Genomic DNA, 23,809 nt, shown 5'->3' with positions numbered 1-23,809 from the left:
ACTGGTGTGCTTACCTTCATCAGTGCTCCTTATTCCTTAGATTAGATCCTTGTTTCTATCTGGTATCATTTTCTTTGTCCCTGAAGGCCTTCTCTCAACATTTTTTATAATGAAATTCATCTGATGATACATTCTTTCTTTTACGGATGTCTAAAACCATCGTTATTTTACCTTTGTTTTCGAAAGATATGTTCACTGTTTTGGAATTTTAGGATATTTTTTCTTTCAATGCATCAAAGATGTTGCTCCATTGTCTTCTTGCTTGAATTGTTACAAACAAAGTATCTGCTGTCTTTCTTGTCTTTATTCCTCTGCATGTAATGTGTTTTTCCTGACTCTGGGGGAAAAAGAGATTGTCTCTTTATCACTGGTTTTGAGCACTTTGAATAAGATGTGCCTTGATGTATTTTGTCATTTTTCCTGTCTTTAGAGTTTGTTAAGTTCTTTGGATATTTGGTTTTATACTTTTAACAATTTGGAAGTTTTTCAGCCATTGTTTCTTCAATTTTCCTTCTTGTCCTCTTGATACTCTCTTCTGGAGACTCCAATTAAACATGCATTTTGTTGCTTCAAGTTATCACACAGCTGACTGAGGCTCTGTTTAATTATTTTTTCTCTGTGGGCTTCATTTGGAACAATTTCTATTGCTATGTCTTCAAGTTCATCCTTTGCATTTCTGCAATTCCTAATCTGAAATTAATCTCATCCAATGGTTTTTGTTGTTGTTGTTGTTGTTGTTGTTTTTTCATTTTACAATGTTTGTGTTTTTCATCTATTGAAGTTCATTTTGGGTCATTTTTATGTCTTCTACGTCTCTACTTAACTTTTTGAATTATGGAATACAGTTATAATGACTGCATGCCCTTGTCTAATATTCTAACATCTGAGGAAGTTCTAGGTCAGTTTGACTTATTGATTCTTCCCCTTGTTACAGGTGAAATATCCCTGCTTCTTTGCATGCCTGGTAATTTTTTTATTGGATTCCAAATATTTTGAATTTTACTTTGTTGGGAGCTCAAAATTTTTGTATTCCCATAAATATTCTTGAGATTATTCTGGGATGCACTTAATTTCCTTTGAAATTCTTGCTTTTAGAATTTTTTTTTCTTATTTATTTATTTATTTATTTGCTTCTCTTATTTCTTTGCTTTTAGAATTGTTTAGGTGAGACTGAAGCAGTGCTCAGTCTAGGGCTAATTTTTCTCCACTATTGAGGCAGACCCTATTTGTACTCTGCTCAATGCCCCATGAATTATGAATTTTTGCAGTCTGACTGGTGGGAATAGGCAGTATTCTGTGTGTTTTTGTGGCAATGTTGCCTCAAATCCTCTCAGATGGTTTTCCTCAGCCTGGGATAGTTTCCTTACATAAATTGCAGATTGGTACAGAGCTGAATTCTCATGTAAACCTGCAGATCTTGGAAGTTGTCTCTTTCAGCAGCTCTCTGTTCTCCAGTACTCTAGATACCATCTACCTTGGTCTCCCCGGACTCTCAGCTTAATCTCCTCAATTTAGAATGTCCACTGGGCTCTCCTCCCTTCCCCATGCCTTGGAACCTCTCTCAGGAAATAGGACTCACCTCATTTCTTTCCCATCACTCAGGGACTACTGTTTTTCATTTCCTGATGTCCAGGATCTTGCAAAATTCAGTATGTCAGTTCTTTATTGTTTCATGTGAAAGGGTACTTCTGGTCCCTGTTACTCTATCTTGGTCAGATGTTGAAGTCACTTTTTAAAGAAAGTCTTCACAATTATTAAGCTCTCTCAGATTATGGCATATGGTACATATAACATTCACATTCTTTTTCAGTCATATTTCCAGCATCGAAATTTGTTCATTATGATAGTATTTGACCATAAGATACTAGCAAATGTTAATAGTACTCTTGGGCTTTGCTCCTCAAGCCATTCAGTTACATTTGATTAGCCTCAAACTTTATGAAGAACACAGTGAGAGGCATGATTAATATTTATACTATGCAATTACACTTTATCTTCTAATAAGTATAAAATGGCTTTTTGGTTGAGCAGCATGAAGTGAAAGGATTATCAAAATTAAAGAATGTGATTTTGTCCACTTAAATGGCAAAGTAAAACCTTTTTTCCCCACTTTTTGCCATTTGGTGTGTGTGTGTGTGTGTGTGTGTGTGTGTCTTTATTGTGAAAAAAGTATCATAAGTTCAATTTCCAACTTGTGAGTATTTCAAGATGGTACAGGTTCCCTTCAGAATTCCAAAAGAGGTTTGTAGCAGTTATTGCCAATAATAGTTTTCTTAATTAAAAAATCCTGTAATTAAAAAATAGAAAAAAGTTTATCATTGAACATTTGGAGACTAGTTGAATAAACATGGAATATTCTGATAATTTAACTAGAAAGTACTTATTGCAAACCTATTGCTAAGATTTTGAACACTCCTTTAAGATACTTATCTGAAAACAGCATTAGGAACACAAGTACCAAAATGTATATTTAGAGTTAAAAAAAAATAAATGTCATTTAGATAGCAACTAAACTGAAGGATCTCAGAGTCCACTCTTCCAATGACAATAGCATTTGAAAATTTAAGTAAAATGCTTAGTTATTTACTCAGCAATATAGGAAATATTATGCTCTCAGTCAGCTAGCAGCATGGTTGTTCCTGATACTTAGGCTAATGTAATGGAGTTGGTATAAAATATCCTCAAAGTAGTTTCTTTTAGTATTTGATGTATTTGATGAAGAATCTGAACATGAATAATGTGTTCATATAAGTACTTCATAAGTACTTCAGATGCCACACAGAATGATACATCAGCACACTGAACGAGACAGAGCATACTGCTTCTTTGCATATGCATGTATGTGTTCTGGCCAGGGGGAAATGAGGCCATTCATAAATTAGGAATCCATGACAGAATATATTATCAACAAAGCTTTCTCTAGATGTAATAATAATAACGATTGACTTGAATCCCAAATGTTGTCACTGAAGGACACATATTTTTCTTTTAGAGAGAGAAGACAGAGAGCATGCAAGTGAGGGGCAGAAGGAGAGGGAGAGAGAGTCCTAAGCAGGCCCCACACCCAGTGCAGAGCCCGATGTGGGGCTCAATTTCACAACCCTGAGATCACGACCTAAGCCAAAATCAAGAGTCAGATGCCCAACTGACTGAGCCACCCAGGCACCCCACATGCTTTTCTTTTTTAAATACGCACAAGAATTTTTTATATTGTCTTTTGCAATTATATAATTAACATTTATACTTTATTTTTTAAATATATAATTACAATTTAGAAGGAATAAGTTAGCAAACCAGAAAACACAATGTTTAATAATTATTCATCTTTGTAAGTGATGAAAAAATAAAGGGAAACAGTAGATCCAACATTTGTAGATTTTATTGTCCATTGCTGAATTATATTGGGGCCATAGGAGGACCAATGTATCTCTATATGTTAGAATCTTGCAATTAGAGAACCTTGTTGGAAAATAGTATTGGAAGAGGGTGTTTTTAACTGAGCTCTGAAGATGTGCTTCCTTTTGGAGCCTGTAGACACTGGAGATTCACAAAGTTAGTGAGAGTTCAACCCTGCATTAGGAATCCCAAGAACCACTCTTAGGTCTGTCTGTTCCTTGGAGTTGAGGGTCAAATTTTAAGCAGGATATTATGGCATGCCTTCCTTCAGTCATCTTCTCAAATATTTTCCCCAAGAAGAGGCTCTACTCACTGTTGTTTCATTAATATACTTCATTAAGAGGGATTTTTTTTGGCCAAAATAGTTTTAGAAAACAATTGTTTTTTAATTATTTGTGTTTCCATTTCAAAACCCACATTTATCTTTATCTCAAGCCTACTTTGCTCCTCCAATTCTTAAATAAGATTAAAAAAAATCCATCTTGCCTTGAATGTCATTTAGGGCTTATATATAGATTCTTTTAAAGACAAACAAAATGAATTCAGTCATTAGGTATTTGTGTGTGATATCTGCTCTGTGCAAAGCATAGTGATAGACTACTTTGAATAACATATGATGCAAATCAAGGGATTTATAATGTATTTGCAGGGCAGGAAGACACAAAAACCCAATAGTTTCAGACATGACTAACTGGCATAAAATCATATTATACATTCTCCCTTACTCCTCTCAGTAGATAGCAAGCTCTTTGAGGGCAAGAACTGTTTTTTTATGCGAGTTCTATCTCTAGTCCCTACAAGCATAAGATTCTGGTAGGCAGAGTTGGAGAGCCTATTCTAGGCTGTAGAATCAACAGTTAAAATTTAGCAGACATAGTAATGCATTGGATTGGAATGGTGGATCGAGGGACCATTCTGAAATAGCTGAAACAAAGTTCCTAGCATGATGTGCCCTTGAGGTAGCATGGGGGCAATTTCCAGAGGACATCGAATGCAATCCTAAGGATGGCATTAACAGAAAGTTATAGCAGGTTTTCACATAACTTTAGTTTATTCATAATTTTCCTAGTGTCCCCACCCCACCCTTTTCCTCAGCCCTTTGGAAGAGCTTCTGATACGGTTTATTTTTATGGCTGAATTATATGATAATTTATGGCTTTGGGTAAATTATTCACAATGCTATTTTCTGCTACTAGGAGTGCCAAAATCTAATTAGATCTGCCACAAAAAAAAAAAAAGTCTATTCCAAAGGTTGCTTTTTACGCTATAAAAAACATGTGATTTTCCATAGCTAATAGAGGAGTGACATTTAAGAACCTGCACTGATAACCAATAAGTACTGAGACTTATGTATAGACAAACATGGTGTATGTGTGATGTATATACATTTTATATATTTGCTATATAAAAACACATGCCATATTGTGCATTTTTCAATTTAAATAATGATTAAAAATATATCCATCATTCTAAGAATTATCCCGATTTCTCTTTTGTCAGTCTGCACATTGCATGGAAACAATTTGTGACAGTGATTGATTTAAATGAATCCACTTCTGAGAGAGTGATTGTTTTAATTAAAAATGTTGGGTATTTTTTTTCTTGTATCTGAAGGCAGTTGAGCTGATTTGCATTTCTTTCAGTTTTGAGGGTTGAGGCTAATATATTATGAAACACTTTTTTTCTTGAAACACATTCACGTTAGCTTTCATTATTTCTACTTTAATTAATGTCAGAGAGCATACTTAGTACAGAATTTCAGACAAAGAGTATCCTCAAAACATTTTTAGCAAAATGTGTAAGCAAAATGTGTTAAACAGTAAGCATAACAAAAGAGAAAATAGAAGGAAAAAGGATAATTAAGACAAAGTTTTCACATTTTCTTAAGCAGAGTAAATACTTTTTTTTTTTTAAGATTTTATTTATTTATTTATTTGAGAGAGAGAGAATGAGAGACAGAGAGCATGAGAGGGAGGAGGGTCAGAGGGAGAAGCAGACTCCCTGCCGAGCAGGGAGCCTGACTCGGGACTCGATCCCGGGACTCCAGGATCATGACCTGAGCCGAAGGCAGTCGCCCAACCAACTGAGCCACCCAGGCGCCAAGCAGAGTAAATATTCTGAATGCGTAAGTATTTTAGGAAAGAATAAAGGACTCTAACAGTTTTGTGAGTTGAAAACTATTTTTGCATTTTTTATATGGCTAGCTAAAATGTAGGTGAGGGATTTCAGGTATTTATTTTCCTTCAGTTATTAATTGAGAGTCAAGGTCGTATGGGTTTCAGATATATCAGTACAAAAACAGAAAATCCTTGTTCTCGTAGGGCTTATATTTAACATTGGCTTATATTTAACATTCACTAGAAGAATGTCACCAAACATTCTTATCCTATTAGTTTAATGGAAAAAAAAATGAACATGTACCTCAGTATAAGCTTGTTTCACACATGTAATATTTTCACTGTTTAATATCTCAAGGCATACTATTCATTTGGGGTGATGTTCTGTTTTTATCATAGTAGATGTCCTAACATTTTCAAACACTTTTGGCTGACTTCATGTTAGATCTGAATAGGTAGGTCATCATTGCTTTTGTTATTTATTTGTGTACTTGTTTTTAGCCACATAACCCATGTGGAGGATTGGTCACCTTTGCTATTTTCTTGGTGTTAGATTTTTTTCTTTTAGTATTACCATTAATCCATACTATCTCTGTTGGATTTTTTTTCCCTAAAATATCTCAACTTTAGTTAAACTAGATAATATAACTTATACATCTTCTTACCCTAGAAGGTATAAACTTCAGCGTATTGCAAAGCATTCATTGGGAACAATGACTGGCAGCCAGGGTCATGGTGCCAGCCCCTCAGAATTATAGGATGCCCCAACCTGCCTCAGGTTCTTCAAGGACCTCATGCGACATGTGACCCTAAAGACTCTGAAGTCAATTCATGTTAACTATTAGCAAAGCTTAATTTCTTTTTTCATTTTTGGAGGTGATGATCAAACAGGAAGTTCTAATACTAGGTCTTCATGTGCTGTAATCCATTACCTTCCCCTCCTTTTTGGGGAGAGACAGCCCACTTTGGATGCTCTTTTTTGAGAGACTTGTGCTTCCATTGCAGCTGCCCAGACTGGGTCCTGTCCATTCTGGCAGTCATGTGAGATATTTTTGGGCCCTTTTGTCAGTGTTTCTCTCACAGAGTCATGAAATAATACATGTAAGTGAGCTGTTCAGCACCTATTAGGCTGAAGTTGAGACTTGCTGCAGAGTGAGAACATGGAGGGTTTGTTCTCCTCTACACAGTAGATCTAGAAACTTAGTCACACCATTGCCTGACCACATATAACTGAGGTGGTTGTTTTCTCAGGAAAATTGTTTCCTTTTCTTTTGTTTTGTGTTTGTTATGATTATTTGGCTTTGTACTTTTGGGCTTTGAGGAAAGGTTTTGTTTTCCAGAGTGACCTCAAGCTATAAATGGCCACACTGCACAATGGCCAATTTTATAAGTGAGGGTCATAGTGAAGGTTTTGTGGATATGTGACTAAGCACAAAGAGAAACTAATACGTGGAATCCTTGAAAATTTGGCGCAACCAGTTAATCTACAATAGTAATATGTATTTATGTTATTTGCATATATGTATGCACTATTAATTGCAAGTATGTACGAAATGTTATCTTTACACATCCTTTGTCAAAAGGCATTAATATTAAATCTGCATTTTCATTATAAAATTATAGGAAAGTTTTTAAATAATAAAATGTTGAAAAATATATATTCCAGTAACCAGCAAAATATATTTACATTTCATATTTTGGTGTACTCTTTCCCATATTTTCCCCCATGTATAATATTTTTTAAATAGTCATGATCATGTTATATACACATATGTCATTACACAAAAGTTTATAAACCCGAGGATTTATTTTTAAGTTAGAAGTCTAGAAAGTACAATTACCTGGTCAAAAGTTTTGGATATTTTTTAGGCTTTATTGCCATCCTGGATTTCATGTTGTTGTTCCGAGTTTCACTCTCATTAGCAATATATGAAAGTACTAGATAAATTGCACTCTAACCCAGTCAGCATTCATTCAAGAAACATATATCACCCAGCTCCTATTTATCTAGACCCTGGAGATGTAATGGTGAGCAGTATCGTACATTTCGATTTTCTTCATGGAATTTACAGTACAGTTTGGAGACAGATGTCAATCACATAATTGCAAAAATAAATGTGAAATTCAAATCATGAATTATAAAGCAAAATACTAATACTGGTTAACCTCCATGGTGGGTACATAGATGTAGGTTGTATTATTTCCTGTAACTTTTAATGTATTAAAAACATTTCAAAATAAAAGAATTTTGATGTTTTAAAAATGAGCAATGCCTATGAAGAATGCTGCCATGAAAGTGTTCAGAGGAGGAATCTGAACTCATCTGAGGTGTCAGGGAAGTGCCCCAGAGGAAGAGTTGATGGAGCTGAACTTAAGAAGGAGGAGGTGGAGTTAAGTATGAAAAGATGTATGCATGTGGGTGTGTGCGCACAGATGGGCAAGGAGGCATCTTTATGCAGGTGAGCATGTTTGAGACAGGGAAGATTAAGGGGACATGATAAATGTGAGAGATTATGGGATATTTTCAGGCAGCTCCCAGTGACCCAGGCTGGGCTACGTGCAGGGGATGGCTTGGAGCAGTAGCAAACCAGGTGCGGCAGGAGAGATGGGGCCCCGCTGCTGCAGGGCGTGTGAATAGTCCACGGCATGTTTCTGCATCTGCTGGATTGGAATGGGCACACTGCAGGTGGGATGACCACCTAGGAGAGGCCAAGAGGGGCTGAAGTGCTGCTGGCGGTGAAAATAGTACGGAGGGGAAATAAGGGAGATTGTGAAGGCAGCATCTGCAGGAACCTGGCAACTGTTTAGGTGGAATGACAAAGGCAAACGCGGTGTTGATCTGAGCCTCTGAGACAGTTCACATGAGTCATCGAGTCAGGGGTACAAGTACCTTCTGGCTGGAGTTGGTGGAGGAGGGAGAATGACACTAGACCAGTTTAAGCCTACAATATTAGATCTGCAACCTCGGTGAGGATTGCACGGATAGAGATTTATTGGAAATGTGGCCAATGGCAAAGTGGGCAGATCATAGGAGAGATTTTCAAGCACTTTGATTCTAATTTCATGTTATTGTTTTAAATCACAGATTCAGGTCCAAGTATGCAGGATTTGGGTTTAGATACACCATGGTTAATCTTTAAAAACCTAGTTGAAAAGAAAAAATAAACAAAATTGATTTGCATTTTATTTTAGGTTTTTTAAAGCTTCAGGTCAATTGTTCAACTTCCAGAGGCCACAGAGTTTAGTGGTTATGGGGGCAGGATCGTGTTCAAACCCCAGCTGGGCACTTGTCAGTATTGTGTTCCTTGTCAATGACTCCATCACTCTGTCTCCACTTCCTCATCTTCAAAGTGGGCTTCCCGTTAAGTAAGTCGTGAGGAGTTCAATGAGTTAATCCTGCGATGTACTAAGAATAGTGCCTGGCACCTGAGAAGAGCACAATGCTATTATGGTTTCTAAAGAGACAACATCAAATAATGTGAAACTAGATACATAGTTACCAATGTTTCTTTGAAATTTAGTGAGAACTGAAAAACACAGTTTTGTATTTTGCTTATACTTCCTTATCAGAAATCAGGTGTGGTCAGGAAGAGCTCACTTAGCCTTATGTCCTCCAGTTTCATCCATGCTGTCACAAATGACACAATTTCCCTCTTTTTTAAAGCTGAATAATATTCTGTTGTATATAGATACCTCATTTTCTTTATCCATTCACTCACTGATGGACCCTTAGGTTGTTTCCATGTCTTGGCTAATGTGAATAATGCTGTAGTGAATATGGGAGTGCAGATATCTCTTCAAGACCCTGATTTCATTTCCTTTGGCTGTGTACCCAGAAGTGGGATTCTTGAATCAATTGGATTTGGTCGTTCAATTTTTAATTTTTTGAGGAAACCCCATACTATTTTCCACAGTGGCTATACCAATTGCATTCCCACCAACGGTGTACAAGGATTCCCCTTTCTCCACATCCTTATCAATACTTGTTATCCCTTGTCTTTTTGATCATAGAAAAAGCAAAACAGAAAAAGTGTTCTTTTTGTTTAAGTGTAAGGGAGCTTGTGGGGGTTGGGTGTCTTGTACTGCCTTGCCTGACCTACTTAATTCAAGTCCAGAAGATGTAGTAAGCTAAAATGTAGAATTTAAAAGTAAGTCATTCAGAACATGAAGGTTTTACAGAAGAATTGTCAATCTCTGAAATCCTCTGTATGTCCTCATGACAATTAAGAACCCACCTTTTTACCTTTGTTCTCTTCTTTTCCATGCCACTTATTTTCAGGGAGCAGCATAAATAAATTACAGCATAGAAAAGAAAAGGAACCCTTGATACTTAGAGAGTCAGTAGCCCAGTCAAATTTTACTGAGTGATGGGCAGACTAAGGTGCGAGAATAATTTTTCCACTAATGCACATCTTAGAATTGTGTGACTTTTAAAGGTATATACTACAGAATAAGGAACATATGTCACACAATTCCAATAATCACTTAGATCTTTTTTAATCCTAGCCTTTTAGAAGCATCTACATTCTATTATATTTAGTCACACTGATGTGATGCTGTGGTGTTCATGCATTATTCCCCAGATTTTTTCCATTCTCATAGAATCTTTGAAGAAAATCTGTGTACCATAAAGTCATTTTTCAAATTATTAGTTATATCATATGTACATAACAATAGATATTGACATTCTCTTTAATTTCTTGAGCATTAAACAAAAGGCTAAGGGTATTCTGGTTTGGAACAGCCTTTTTTTGGCATGTGTATTTTTTTTGTGTGTTCACCAGTTGGCAAATCCACAAATTTTCTGTCAATTACAAGATGGTAGGCTTCATCGTTCTGTACCATTCTACTGTTTTGATAGCATGATCTGATCGCATTTGTATGTCCCATTCAGCAGCTGTGGAGAGGTGCCAGTTACCCTGGCGAGGACTATGTTGTCCAACATCAAATCTAGTCATGAGATGGGGATGGCCTTTGAAAAGCCACATGTAAATATTTATTTTCAAAGGTACAACTGGCCCTTTGTAAAGCCTGGGTCACTTTAGTGGTTATCTTTTCAATGAATCATCAAATGAGAAGTCTGTTACCATATAACTTCCCCTTTTGTTTTAATAAGCTTCCACTGTCCTCTATCCGTGGCCCTTTTGGTTAAGAATCAAAACCATGTTAAATAATTTCATTTTCCTTTTTATAAATTAGTTTAATATGTCTAGTTTGTCTGGATTATGGCCACACAGCTGACCTCACATAGGTTTGTTGTGCCTTACCCTGAGCTCAGAAATCAACTTTCCCATTTTTCTATGGGTCATGCATAAGTACCAGATGCTTCCATGCCAGTTAGGGTGACCCCTTTACACATCAAAGAAACCTTCCCCATAATGGGTTTTTTCCTAAGAATGCATATCAAAATGTTAGTTTGATTTAAAAAAAATACAGTTTTTTCACCTTTTGGGATTACTTGTCAAATTAAGTAAAAAGAAAAATCCATTAAAAAGCCTTTAGTAAGGTTTCTTAGAGCCAGAAGTTTGCCAAACTCTTGTATGGCCGTCCTGAATGATATTAAACTAATTAGTTTAGGATTTAACTAATAATTAAACTAATAGATTCAGTAGCTTAATTGTTTTAATTAATCATTTAAATCCACACATTAGTTTTATAAAATGACCCGTTTTCTGCAGCTGACAAATGCAGCTTCTGACCTTCAATGATTAGTATGTGCCAGGTTTGATAAATACAGAGGAATCTGGGAGACACAGAATCAAAGGTACTACTTCTATCAAATGCCCTCTTCTGAAAAAGAAAAGAAAAGAATCAGAAAAAAGAAATAAGAAACTCTATTGTGACACGTTGTGAGGCTTATGATAACTATGTTTGCCTTTCAGATCCCCAGCTCAAGGGTATAGTGACCAGGTTGTATTGCAGGCAAGGCTACTACTTGCAAATGCACCCCGATGGAGCTCTCGATGGAACCAAGGATGACAGCACTAATTCTAGTAAGTGACAACCCAGGCCACCCGTTAACACCGTTGGTAGAAGATACGCTGCTACATAAATGATTTTTTGGACTGCATTTACAAATATTTGTTACGTTGGTTTGTTGGTTCATTTTTACAAATGTTACACGCTAGGGTGCCATTCACGATTTTACTTGGACCGCATGGATGAAAACATGAACAGAGTAACACAAGAAGCCTGCCATTTTAAGATAATTAGTTTCTCTCTCTCTCTCTCTTTTTTCTCAAAACAATTGGCAGATCCAGCATTGTTGTTACTTTTATCTCCTAAAAGTCAAGTAAGTACACTAGTGCATTCGGATGTAAGATGAATCCATGTTTACCTTGGGAATATTTTCATCAGGTCTTTAGCTTTTTAATGATAACTGTGGAAATTCAAGAGCTATAAGGATTAGTTGTTTCAAAGAATAGAAATGTAATTTTTCAAATTTGCATTCAACAAGAAAAGATAGTATCTCTTTTATAGAGAGGACATGAAGGCTCTGTGCCTTTAAATACATTGTACAAAATGTTTTACTACTTTACAGAATTGGGTCTGTAATGATTTGCCTTTAATTGAAAAGCCACTGACCCTCCACTGTATTAGTGTCTGTCTTCATTTCACTGTTTTTTAATATATTAACTTTTCTTTGTATTTTCATTCTGATGTCCCTCCTTATTCAATTGTCTGTGTTTTCTTTCCCATTTTCTGTTTATACTGGCATTGGATTCCTTTTAATTTAGCATATCAGTTCTAAAATGGACACTTTCTCCTGCGCAGGAGAATTAATGAAAAGCAAAAACTGATTTTATTGGAAATATTTTTCACATATTACTAGTGGATCAGGAATGGATATGAATCTTTTCATCCATTTAGCATTTACCCTTTATATAGAGAGCACCATACCATGAAAAGAAGAGAGGATTTGAATACATAAGACCAAATTATAGGCACTTTCTGTTTTCAATTCTAGTAATCAAATTTTCAATAGCATGGAGAATAGCTAATAACATAAAGTAGACTGCTTTTCATTTGGTGTCGCTATGTGAAATGTCAATATTTTCCCAGCCATTGTGTTTACTTTTTAGACTTTGGACCTTGCTTCATTTTAAATTTTTCTTTCAACTTTAAAATTTTTTCTGTGTGTCTGCGTTTTCCTCTCTTTCAATTTCTAATCTTTTTCTCTCTTTGTGTCTACTTTGTTGCCTGTTTGTCCTTTTAAACTTTTCCCTATCATATTTGTTCATTGATTTTTTTGTCGTCATTTCCTTCTTCTATTTAGAGAAAGAGAAGGTAAAGCAATTCAAACACAAGGAAGAAAGAGAAGTTATTTTTACTCATAAGACTGATTGTCAGCCGTTGTTTAGTTGTTGGGATTTTGCTATCAGGTTGAACTTTTTAAAAGTATAAGGACTTGACCATCTTTGATCTGTAAAAATGTCAGTTTCTTCTGGTTCAAGCTAATACATGTGTGTCTGCTCATTTTCTTCTATCTTTAACTCCTTACCCATTCTTTGACAAAAGGCATTCTCTTTTTCTTATGTCTTATACTTGTGGGGGTCAAGGACTCTCGAGATTCAAAAGTTCTGATGTCTTCAATGTTCTCTGATTTCCTTCAGCCAAAGTCCAGGGGAGCGTGAGGACTAGTTTTCCATAACTGATCACTGCAAGAATTAGGACATTCTGATTTAGAGGTTGAAGCCATCCCTTATGACAAAGTTTTCAAGAAAGGAAATAAACCATAGCTATATGAAAATGCTGCTTAGTTGGACTTCTTAGAAAAATAATTTCTTTCAAAGGTTTTATGCACTTTTTCCTACCTCCTTCTTTGGTTTTTGTAATGCCAAACAAGTTGGTTGTTTTTAATGATGGAAATCAATACTGAATTAAGAAGTGTTAGGTAGACACTGTCTTTTACATCATATTGCTTCAGAACTCAATAAGCAGCACAATATTTTCTAAACTGTGAAAGTGCAGATGTAGACATTATATGCATACACACGTAATTATATCTGGTTATCTGAACCATATTCAACACTACACTGGAAAGCTGAGATGCTGAAAGAGACACAAACCTTCTGTTCTCTAAATGTGTGAGGTTTCTTTTCTCCTGCTGTGTAACCGTATTAGAAGGAACAAGAATCTTGGGGCAACACTTGGAATCCTCTCTAATCCCCCTAAATGCTGGTGAGGACTGATGAGGGAACAGGAGCTCCTGTGTCCAGGCAAACCAGAACCAAGTCATAGCGCCTGAACTGAAGGGGCACTATGCGCCTCAGCTGCTTTTCTTACAAGTTGTGTTGCATTTTATGTGCACGTTTAGCTAGTTAGGTTAGTTTTGTTACCATTTCAACATTTGCAAAGACATAGCAGAAGAGAGCAAAACAGGGTGAGGTAAAGATTCTCTTCTCAAAAGCCTATAAAAATTGTATGACTCTAAAATTTAATAAAACTTGGTGGGACTACAGCAGGTTTATAAAAGTCATGAGAATTACTAATTAACTCGACTTTTGGGTACCATCACCTTTGCAATTGAAAACCATAGTTTTTTTTAGGTGAAATTTAAGATGATTTCCTTTTCTCTGGTTCATTACAGCAGTCTTATGAGTCTTGAGAAAATCATAAGCCATGAACAGTATTCTATAAAAAGGGGAGGAGCACTAAGAGATGCTGGCAGGAAGGTCTTAATGGGAGCATTGCCCTTTTGGTTTGCATTAGGGTGTGATGTAGTAATTTATGCATGCATTCCAGATTTTTGATAATTCTTTGAATACAAAACAAGGATTAGTCATCTGTAAGTAGGAAAAATAAGGAGAAATGCTGTAAAAGTCACCATGATGCCACCCTAAAAGTTACCAAATAACAAAACTGAGGCTTGAACCTTCAAATCTTTGTGATGAGTTGGACACATACCACACAACTAAACACGAGCTTATTTAGAACTAGGTAAAGTCAGAACCACCCTACTAAGCTGCCTTTGTCAAAAATTTTCAGATGAGTGGAGAAGAGAGAGAAAGGCCAGCAAGCAGGTGAGCCCGACACTAAAGTCCTCCCTGGGTTTTCCAGCCCGAGATCTAGAAATCTCTGGGAGGAAAAATGGCAAGATGATGGTTGATGATGGATGCTTGGTCCAAACAGAGAAGATACTGTAGCAACTTGACTGCTTACTATTGGCTTCCATGTGCCCTGGAAAGATCTTTCCCAGGAAGAAATGAGCACCCAGATTACTACATCACCAGACTCATTTTCAGGGGTATATTCGTTTAAAACTCTTAGAGCTTCCTATCTATCTAATAAACATTAGCATTACCATGAACCATGGCATTTGGTTAAGGGGTGATTTTCTTTTCCCCCAGTTGCTTTTGGGGATGCCATGAGGTTTTCCTGTGCTCTTAAACTTAATTGCTCCCATTACCAGACTTAATAAAAGCTACAAGTGGAATAGGACTATAGAAATATCAATATGCCAGTAACTATGGCAATATTAGAAACTCACATGAACCAAGCCCTCTCATCTTAGAAATTCCGACCTGATAATTTGATGTGTAAAAATTGCCCATCGCTCACTGTGACCACCACCCCCACAGGCCTTGGGATGGTGGTTTTCACTTTGACTGTACTTTAGGGTCATTTGAGGAGCTTTAAAAAAATTCCTTATGCCCTAAACCCTATCCTCACTTCCAGAGATTCTTACTTAATTTAATTAGTCTGCAATTGGGCATGGCTGTCCTCTTTTATGAATACAGCTAGTTTTCAAGTATAGCCAGGGTTGAAAATCACTATTATATGGAAAACTAGAGTCCCACAGAACAAACAAAGTAGCATGAGCATCTTATTCTGACTCCCCTAGGCTTTGTGACACTGCTTTATAATTATATAAAATACAAAAGGAATGGAAAAATATGATGATGTCTCAATCAATGTGGGTATCTGTAGTTTTAATTAGCACCATGGATTCATTATGGTCAGCTCTGAACCGGCTTCCACATGACAGTGGTTATATGAATTCACTTTGTATTATCATTCTGTAAATGATAATAACTGACATTTTATCATTCAGATCCCAACAAAATCCTAGAAAAAAACACTATTTTTTGTATGGTCATTTTAGACTATCATTTATAATTTTTCTCTTTCCTATACCACGTTGTTCTGGTGACTTCGTATGTTCTTACTTTCTAGAATTATAACATCTGGCCTATATCAGATATATGGCACCTATAAAGACCATTAAGAGTATGTAAAGATTAGAATAATTAAGTTTGAAAGGGCTAGGTTAGAATAGTTTTCAAGGACAGTCATGCAATTATGTTTTTCCTCTAAAACTTTTGCGTATCAATCAGAAATTGTTCTATGGTGCCCATCCTTTCAAAATACAAGGGAGATGGGACAGTTCAGGTGTTCGGTCAAAAGTGGAATTGGCCATACTGCTCAATGATTCCCACTCATGTTTATTATTTAAGTAATAGAAGTGAGCAAGCATAAGCCTCATTCTTCCATAACATAAGCCCCTAGAATCCCATGGAAGATGGCCCAATATTAGTTTGCTTCATGAAAGCTAGTAGCCACTGAACCATATACACTCCTCTGAGTATTCCTATAGGGATAATTATCTACGGCCATGGCCCGCCATGTTCCTTTCATCACAGACATCTTGAGATCTTGGGATCAGTAACATATAATAACTGAAAGAGAAGGTATAATTTTCCCCAGCCTATTCTGACAATGCATGTGGTGCCTCAGAATTAAATAGAAATGAATTTATAAAGTCCATTTTTAATTATGTGCTGAGTAGACCCATAGATTGAAGTCAACATGGCCCACGTTTTCCCAATTATTTGTCTTTTGTGGAATACAGTTGAGAGCCTAAACCTCAGGTATTTTGTTTACTTGTTCACTTCAGCATCTCAATGCTGTCGTTGTGTGTTTTGGCCTGGTACAGCTGCTTGGAATTAGTCTTCAGTTAAGACATTGAATGGGAGCAGATCAGAGCACTATGGATAATTAACTTCTCTTATAAACGTATCTACACTAAAGTCCCCCAAACCATCAAGCAGTTATTACTAAGAATGGTGCTAGAACACCTACTGAAGAGTTAACATATAACCCTGGCATGGAAATGTGTTAAAGGAATGTTAAGACTTTTTAAGAAATCAATGATAACATTACTCTCTGTACTATGTAAAAAATATATAAAAATATTTTCCTTGTCGATAAGGGAAGAAACGGAAGATGGGACTATAAGTGAGTTTTTATCTCTTAGATGGGTAAAATTGAACACTTTTCCCGCTTTTATTTTAGTTATCACTCACAGCTCTATGAGATATTAGTAAAGAAATGTCTCTCTAAAATGTTCAGTGTGATTAGTTCTTTCTGAATTGAGCACATTGGCAGGCGCACGTCTTTTCTGGGCTCTGCTGGCATCTCATATTGGTTCAGCAAGAGTAATTCCATTTTGGAATTACCTTTTTAACTTCTGGCCTGTCCTACATTGCAGTGATAAAGCACACCTTCTGCATGAAAGACCTGAATAAGCATTTAACTTGGACTTCTTAAATTCCACTCTTTGAGAATCTTCACATCTGATCTCTTTTGGTATCAAATGATGTCAAAGACTGTGATCCTGGAATTGGGATTACAGGCCTGATTCTGTTTATTAGTCTATCACTTCTTTGAAATGCTATAGGCAGACCATTAAGGTGTACAAATTGAAGCTCAAGTGCTAATTTTACCCATTGCAGAAACATCTTAATTATAAAGAGAAATAAAAGTTAATTGGAACTTCTCAGAAGGTTGTAACAAAGATGTTGTTGTTGTTGTTGTTGTTGTTTTAAATAAAAGAATGAGGGAGGGAAAAGCGATGGCAAGGCTTTGCTTCTCCAGGTCCATTTGTGACAGGCTATGTTTATCTTTACAGCACTGTTCAACCTCATACCAGTGGGACTGCGCGTTGTTGCCATCCAGGGAGTGAAGACAGGGTTGTATATAGCCATGAATGGAGAAGGTTACCTCTATCCATCAGTAAGTAACATGCCAAAGATATTGGCCATTCATTCAATGCTTGCAGTAGCAGCAACAACAAAATGAAAAGGATCTGTGTCTATTGATTCTGCCACTTTTGCTTTAATATTTGATCTCTACTACAATGCTGTAAGGGCTATTGATTCATTATTCATCAATGTTTGATAATAACAGTATATCAAGCAGAAGAGAAATATTACCTCTTAAAGTTGTATATTTGCATATTTTTTAAAAAATGAACTAGTTTGTAGAAAATTGAGTAATTTTGAAAGAGTTGATGTTAATCTTTTTTATTTCTCTTTAGAAATGTACTTGTCTTAGAGAGTTTCTTGTAAAAGATTATTTTGTAAAAAGAAACAGAATTAATGTGAATTCTAAAAAAGAAAATTTAAAGAGAGTAGTTCTTTTAAAACTAGGAATTTAGGTTGTGTTAATGTTTTACTGGGGAAAATACTTCTATTATAAAATGTATATTGCAGAATTTAAATCTAAGTAAGTCTTTCTGTTTTGTGTTAATGTATATGAGAAGTTGAGCACATTTTTATCCATATGACTTCTGGAATATTTACTATTTACAAATAATTCATATTCAGATGTGCTGTATCCATACATTATAGTGTAGTTAGAATTAATTTCTGCCACAGAACCAAGCAATAGAGACCTAGATGAACCTATCCTTGGAGCAGAAATTGACAGGTTAAATTCAAGGTGCCTCAAAGAAAAATGTTCTTATTTGGGTTTGCATGCCATCTTCATATAAATTCTTTAAAACTCTGTTGTGGGAAATATTATCATCAAAAAACTACATGTAAACATATATACGGACATTATACACACACACACACACACACAACTTAAGCAGAAACATTCCCTGGGGCATTTTCTTGAGCAAATCTGGGAAATCCTATCAAAGAAAATGAAGTTCGAGCGGCGGATTCCCTCTGCGGTGAGCTGGAAAATGTTCTTGTTATTCTGGAAGCTTCATCTGAGTTCCCTGAAGGGTGTTCTTGCACACAGACCTGGGCCCCACATTAGGCATATTGTGTTCTGTTGCACAAGATGAATATTCAACATACCAAGAGCAAGATCCAGCTAGAATTCCCTGTCCCCCGCCCCCCCCCCCCGCCTTTTAGGAAAAATATGATTCAGATAAAGATCACTTTCTGGAGATGCCTCCATTCAGATACAAGTCAATTTTATTGATTTGCAATTTGTTCTGTTATTTTTGTTTCTTTCTTTTCCCTCAGGTAATCTTTGAGATGTTTAAAAATTATTAGCTGCAGCATCCGCCATAGCTTCTGGTTCTCAGGTCCTGTTAAGGATTTTATCACATTGTTTGTTGTGCTCTGATACATGTGTTGATGTCAGGGGACATGGGAATGTTTATTTTATCTTTTTGCTACTGAGGGAGGTGCTTCCTGTTTTTTGTGGTGAGGTAGCACATGTATACCTTTTTTTTCTTTTTTAAGGTAGGGAAATCATCTTGAGCGTGTGGCAGGAATGGAAGTGAGGAAGGCACTAATGCCCAGTCTATGCAGTCTATGCAGCCTCCCGCCCAGGTATCAGGTCTCAGGAGGCTAGCTGGGGGTGACACCATTGGCCCCTGGATTTGTCTCAGTAACAACTTCAGGCTTGTTATTGACCCGTCCATTCTCTATTCTCACCTGCCCTGGTTCTCCAGTTCTTTGACATCTGGGCCTCCCTTCTGGTGACTTGATTCCTGACTTATAGATGTTGGCTTTCTTCTCTTCCCATCTTGATTCTGCTTTGAATCCAGGATCTGGTAAAAGGCACTCTATCTGCCCATCCCCTACCCTGAGAGGTCCCACTGCCTATGCCAGGCCCTTACAATCCTCAGCCATCTCATAGGAAAAGGATTTAGATACAAACCAAATGCAATTTCCAATCTTTACTAATACTCCATAGTTAAAGTGCTTTGTTTATTTCAACGTAATGAAATGTGAACTTCAAATATTTCAGTAAAAAGAATATACTTTTATAGTCAATCATTTATTTCATAATTAGTGTTTACTAGAATAATAATGTAGCATAACAGAATATAACATTTACTATACTATATAATAATAATAGGTCTACTTATGTAATAATAATAATAATAATGGCTAGTATTTATATAGTACACTCTGCCCAACACTGTTCTAAGCACTGTACAGTCTTACCTCATCTAATTCTATTAAGCAAATACTATTAAAACAATCATACTGGGGCATCTGGGTGACTTAGTTGGTTGGGCATCTACCTTCTGCTCAGGTCATGATCCCAGAGTCCTGGGATCAAGTCCCAGGATAGAGTCTTGGGATCGAACCCCGCCTGCTCAGCGGGGAGTCTGCTTCTCCTTCTGCCCCTCACCTCCGTCATGCTCTCTCTCTCTCCCTTTCTTTCTCTCTCAAATAAATAAAATTTAAAAAATAAATCTTAAAAAAAATAATCATACTGATACACAGAGAGTTTAAAAATCTGTGCAGTCTGCCAGTTAGTAAATAGAGAAGGCAGGATTTGAGCATTATTAGTCTGACTCATTAGCTTACTGTTTCACTATACTATTTCCATGCGCCAGACATTTTTCATCATATGGTCTGGCACCTATTCTAACAAGAAGTTATAAACACATGATGATGTAATGAAAACCTTTAAGGAATTGTTACCTAGGGTACAAATTTCATTTCAGTTATTAAGAAGTATAATTTGAAACATAATCCCTTTCTTTGGAGATTCTCAAATTTAAAAAAAAATCATAGAAAATTACATCTGGGAAAAGTTTGATGTTATACACTGTTATATACTGTTTAAGATTCTGAAAATTTCTTACATGTAACACCTGCAATTTAATTTTAAAAACCATGCCAAACATAGTTAACTCAACTAAGAAGTTTTGAAGTAAGTTGAGGAGCTTTAAAAGGAAAACCTCAGTCAACCTCAGGTTTAAAAAAAAAAAAGTAATAAAGACTTAAGTCCTGAAAATGAAGGAATCTGTTTTAAGCTAATGCCCACTTTAAAAAGATCAACGTAATGTTTGCATGGTATAAGCCAGCGCCTAATATGGGACCAATTTTTTTGAGGATCCGTAGGTTTAGAAGGTAGGCAATAAAACACTCGGATCATTCAAAATGAATTCTGTTGAATGAAAAACACATCAGTGTTTTGACTCAAGGTGCATATTTCTCTATTTGCATTGGGGGTAAATCTCATAAGCCCCTGCCATCCAAATAAAGATATTCAGTTTGTCAGATAATTTCACCTGGGGTGGGGGTAAGGGGGGGGACAAAAAAGGTATCTTGTCTGAAATGTAAATAACCACAGTTCTGAGGCTGAAGGCACATGTTCCCCATGGAATCTTTCCTTTGAAATGACAGTAGTCATTTCTTGTGTGGTCATAATGATTCTAATATGTTCCTTGAAATGTATCTCAAGAGATTTAATGTCAGATATCAACAATTTGGTCAAAGGTAGAGCACAGGATGCAAGGTCGTCGAACAGAAACTGACAAGGAAATACTTATGTTAAAGAATTAGTTCAATATAATGCTTGGGAAAAATTGTATTTTGACCAACTATAAACTGTCTATAGTGCTGTGGGGAGCAATTTTTTTCCCCAACAACCTGTGATTTTGAAAGACTAAGAAAATCCTCCATAGAGAGACACGGTTTGAATGTAAATTCTGAACTCTGAAGAAAAACTTAGGATGAAGGGAAAAGAGTATTCATCATTTGGGCAAAGAGAAAGAAGAGTTGAAGTCGGAATGTGTTTCTGATATGAGCAAAGAAAAAGGGGAGGGGGAGGAAGGAAAAGAGATTGATGGTGGGTAGAGCCCTGGGCTTGCTTGGAACACCTGGGTCCCGGATCCTGCCAACACCGGTGTTGTCATGCCCCCGACTCTGCCTCTCAAACTTCTCATCTGTAAAATTAAAAAGTTTCCTGGGAGGCTTTAAGTTAATTTGGGGGTTGAAACTTCCAGTTTTAGTCTGATTGGTTTTTTTGAATGATAAGGTAATCGACATATGTAAGATGTATAAAGATCCATTATTGTTGTCTTACTACGGGTTGACATTTATGAGAATATTATATTCCAAATGGTGCTGTAAATGTTTCTGTTACCCACATGCAGGCATCTGGGGAGGCAGTCAGCCCTGGTGTTCTCCCGAGATTAATATTTCATCTGAGTTTCTTAACCAAGTGATACAAGTAGAGAGGAAGGCAATCCTTTTTCATGCGGGTTTTTTAAATGAATCAAAAAAGTACACTGCTACTGTGTTTTGTAAATATTTGGGCTCATTAGAATCACCTGGAGGGGCTACTGGGTGGCTCAGTCGTTAAGGGTCTGTCTTCCGCTCAGGTCATGATCCCAGGATCTGGGATCGAGTCCTGCATCGGGCTCCCTGCTCAGCGGGAAGCCTGCTTCTCCCTCTCCCACTCCCCCTGCTTGTGTTCCCTCTCTCGCTGTGTCTCTCTCTCTGTCAAATAAATAAATAAAATCTTAAAAAAAAAAAATCACCTGGAATGGAGGTAAAGGCAGATTCCTTGGATCAGACTCCAGATATTTCAATTCAGTAGATCTAGCAGGAGCCCCAGGAACCTACAGTTTAATAAGGATCCCCTACTGCCCCTACCTGCCCACTGGTGGATGAGTCAAAAGCCCATAGCTTGACAATCAACAATGACACAGCGAACATTACAATGGCTGGTGGGGGAGAGGATGGTAGCTTTAGACCAAGGTAGTAAGAGTAGAGTTGGTGGATAGACTACCTAGGCACAGAACCCAACCTAAGTACTTGGTGTTCCTAACGTCCTCTGCCCCTAAGTTGAAGTTTACAGAAACGTGAAGCAATTCTGTAGGCCTCTTCACTAATGCAGCAACCCAGCTATCAATACGCAATGAACGTGGGGCAGGGGGAGGGATGAAACAGCCTTTAATTCAGGAAAATAAGGAAAATGCTGTATATTCTGGAAAAAGCATGTTCAAGAACCTCAAAGTCTTATCTACTCTACATGAGATAGTTTTCCAATATTGTACGCACATCTTTCAGAAGGATTTTCCTGAGCCTCTTCTACGAAGGTGGATCTGCCTCCCCACTTCTATGCCAGCAAGCGTCTCTCACGTGTCTTGAATTGTGTTCCTTCAACTTCCCAAGGCCTCCCAGATAGGAAAGCCTCAGAGTCTCTGCCTCCGTTACCATCAATCATGTTTTCCTGCTGAGTCGATAGCTCTAATAAAATGGGATGGAACATGCTATTTTCTTCTTGACATTGTTCCTCTGATCATTGTTCAAGTTTGGGGCTTAGAAATGGAACTGACTTGTTTTTTCACAGTGTGGTGTCTAATTTCCCTCAAATTTTTCTATTCTTCCCTAAGAGTTACTCATACAAAGGTACACACAGTCATTCACCTGTATTTCTATGCTCATGGGGTGTTGTGTGAGTCTTTTGGCCATCCCTGATACCCGTCCTATCTCTGAATAGCATCTATGGACATCCATTCTCAGGAAACTGCTCACCGTTTATCCCAGTGCTGCTAGGGTACTCTGTCCATGCTTCCTGGCTTTTTTTCTTCTTTAGGTAGTAGGTAGTGCATGGGGTTTACCAAGTCACTTGAGCCACAGTGACCACCATTGGCCATCAGTAACATCTGATGTTAAACCAAGGGCTTCAGTAGCATCTGAAGACCGTTCGCCTGGGGACCAGCCTTTCATAGTCTGCCCGCTGGGAGCAGGGTGGCAAAACTATAACCAGTCAGGATTCTAAGTTCATCTGGTTACACAGATTTTTTTGAATGATAAGTTACACAGAGGTGCCCCTTTCAGAATGGAAATTTTTCCACCTTTCATCCTTCAGTCCTCAGCTCTCTGAATAGGTCAGTTTCTTTAAGAAGGGTATTAAATTTGAGATGATTATTAATGTCTCTGTTTTTCTAGCAATCTATAAATCTATATGTGTGTTCTTCTGCACAAACAATAACACCTTTTGAGACTATATATACATATATATAATTTGTGTATATATATTTGTGTGTGTTTCATTGGAATTATGTATTGTGCTTAAATTATACACACACTTATTCACATGATTATACTTTTGGTCAGAGTATTTTTATTTCTTTTTATGAAATGTTAAATAACAGTTTTTAAGTTTACACATATTTTAAAGCTTTACTTGCTATTCTTAAAAATATTTCTTTTTTCATTAAGTTTCCCTATGGTTTCTCCCACATTATGACTCAGTTGGATATATTGCCCAATTTGAAAATGGTTATTATCCTTTCTTGG

At 36.8% G+C, this 23,809-nt stretch overlaps 1 protein-coding gene across 5 annotated transcripts in view; it reads left to right on the top strand.

The window, feature by feature from the left end:
• The window catches only part of FGF14 (fibroblast growth factor 14), a 586,337-nt gene that overhangs the window by 454,892 nt on the left and 107,636 nt on the right, over positions 1-23,809 (top strand). For all 5 annotated transcript variants that reach the window (XM_081815181.1, XM_081815183.1, XM_081815184.1 and 2 more), the window contains 2 exons: positions 11,396-11,506; positions 17,425-17,528. In XM_081815181.1, the coding sequence (XP_081671307.1) occupies positions 11,396-11,506; positions 17,425-17,528 (215 nt within the window). The remainder of the gene's footprint in view (positions 1-11,395; positions 11,507-17,424; positions 17,529-23,809) is intronic.

Source organism: Leptonychotes weddellii, chromosome 3, assembly GCF_054177405.1.
Source record: "Leptonychotes weddellii isolate Sample4059 chromosome 3, ASM5417740v2, whole genome shotgun sequence".
In the NCBI taxonomy this organism is placed as follows: Eukaryota; Metazoa; Chordata; class Mammalia; order Carnivora; family Phocidae; genus Leptonychotes; species Leptonychotes weddellii.
This window is presented reverse-complemented; position numbering and strand designations above follow the sequence as displayed.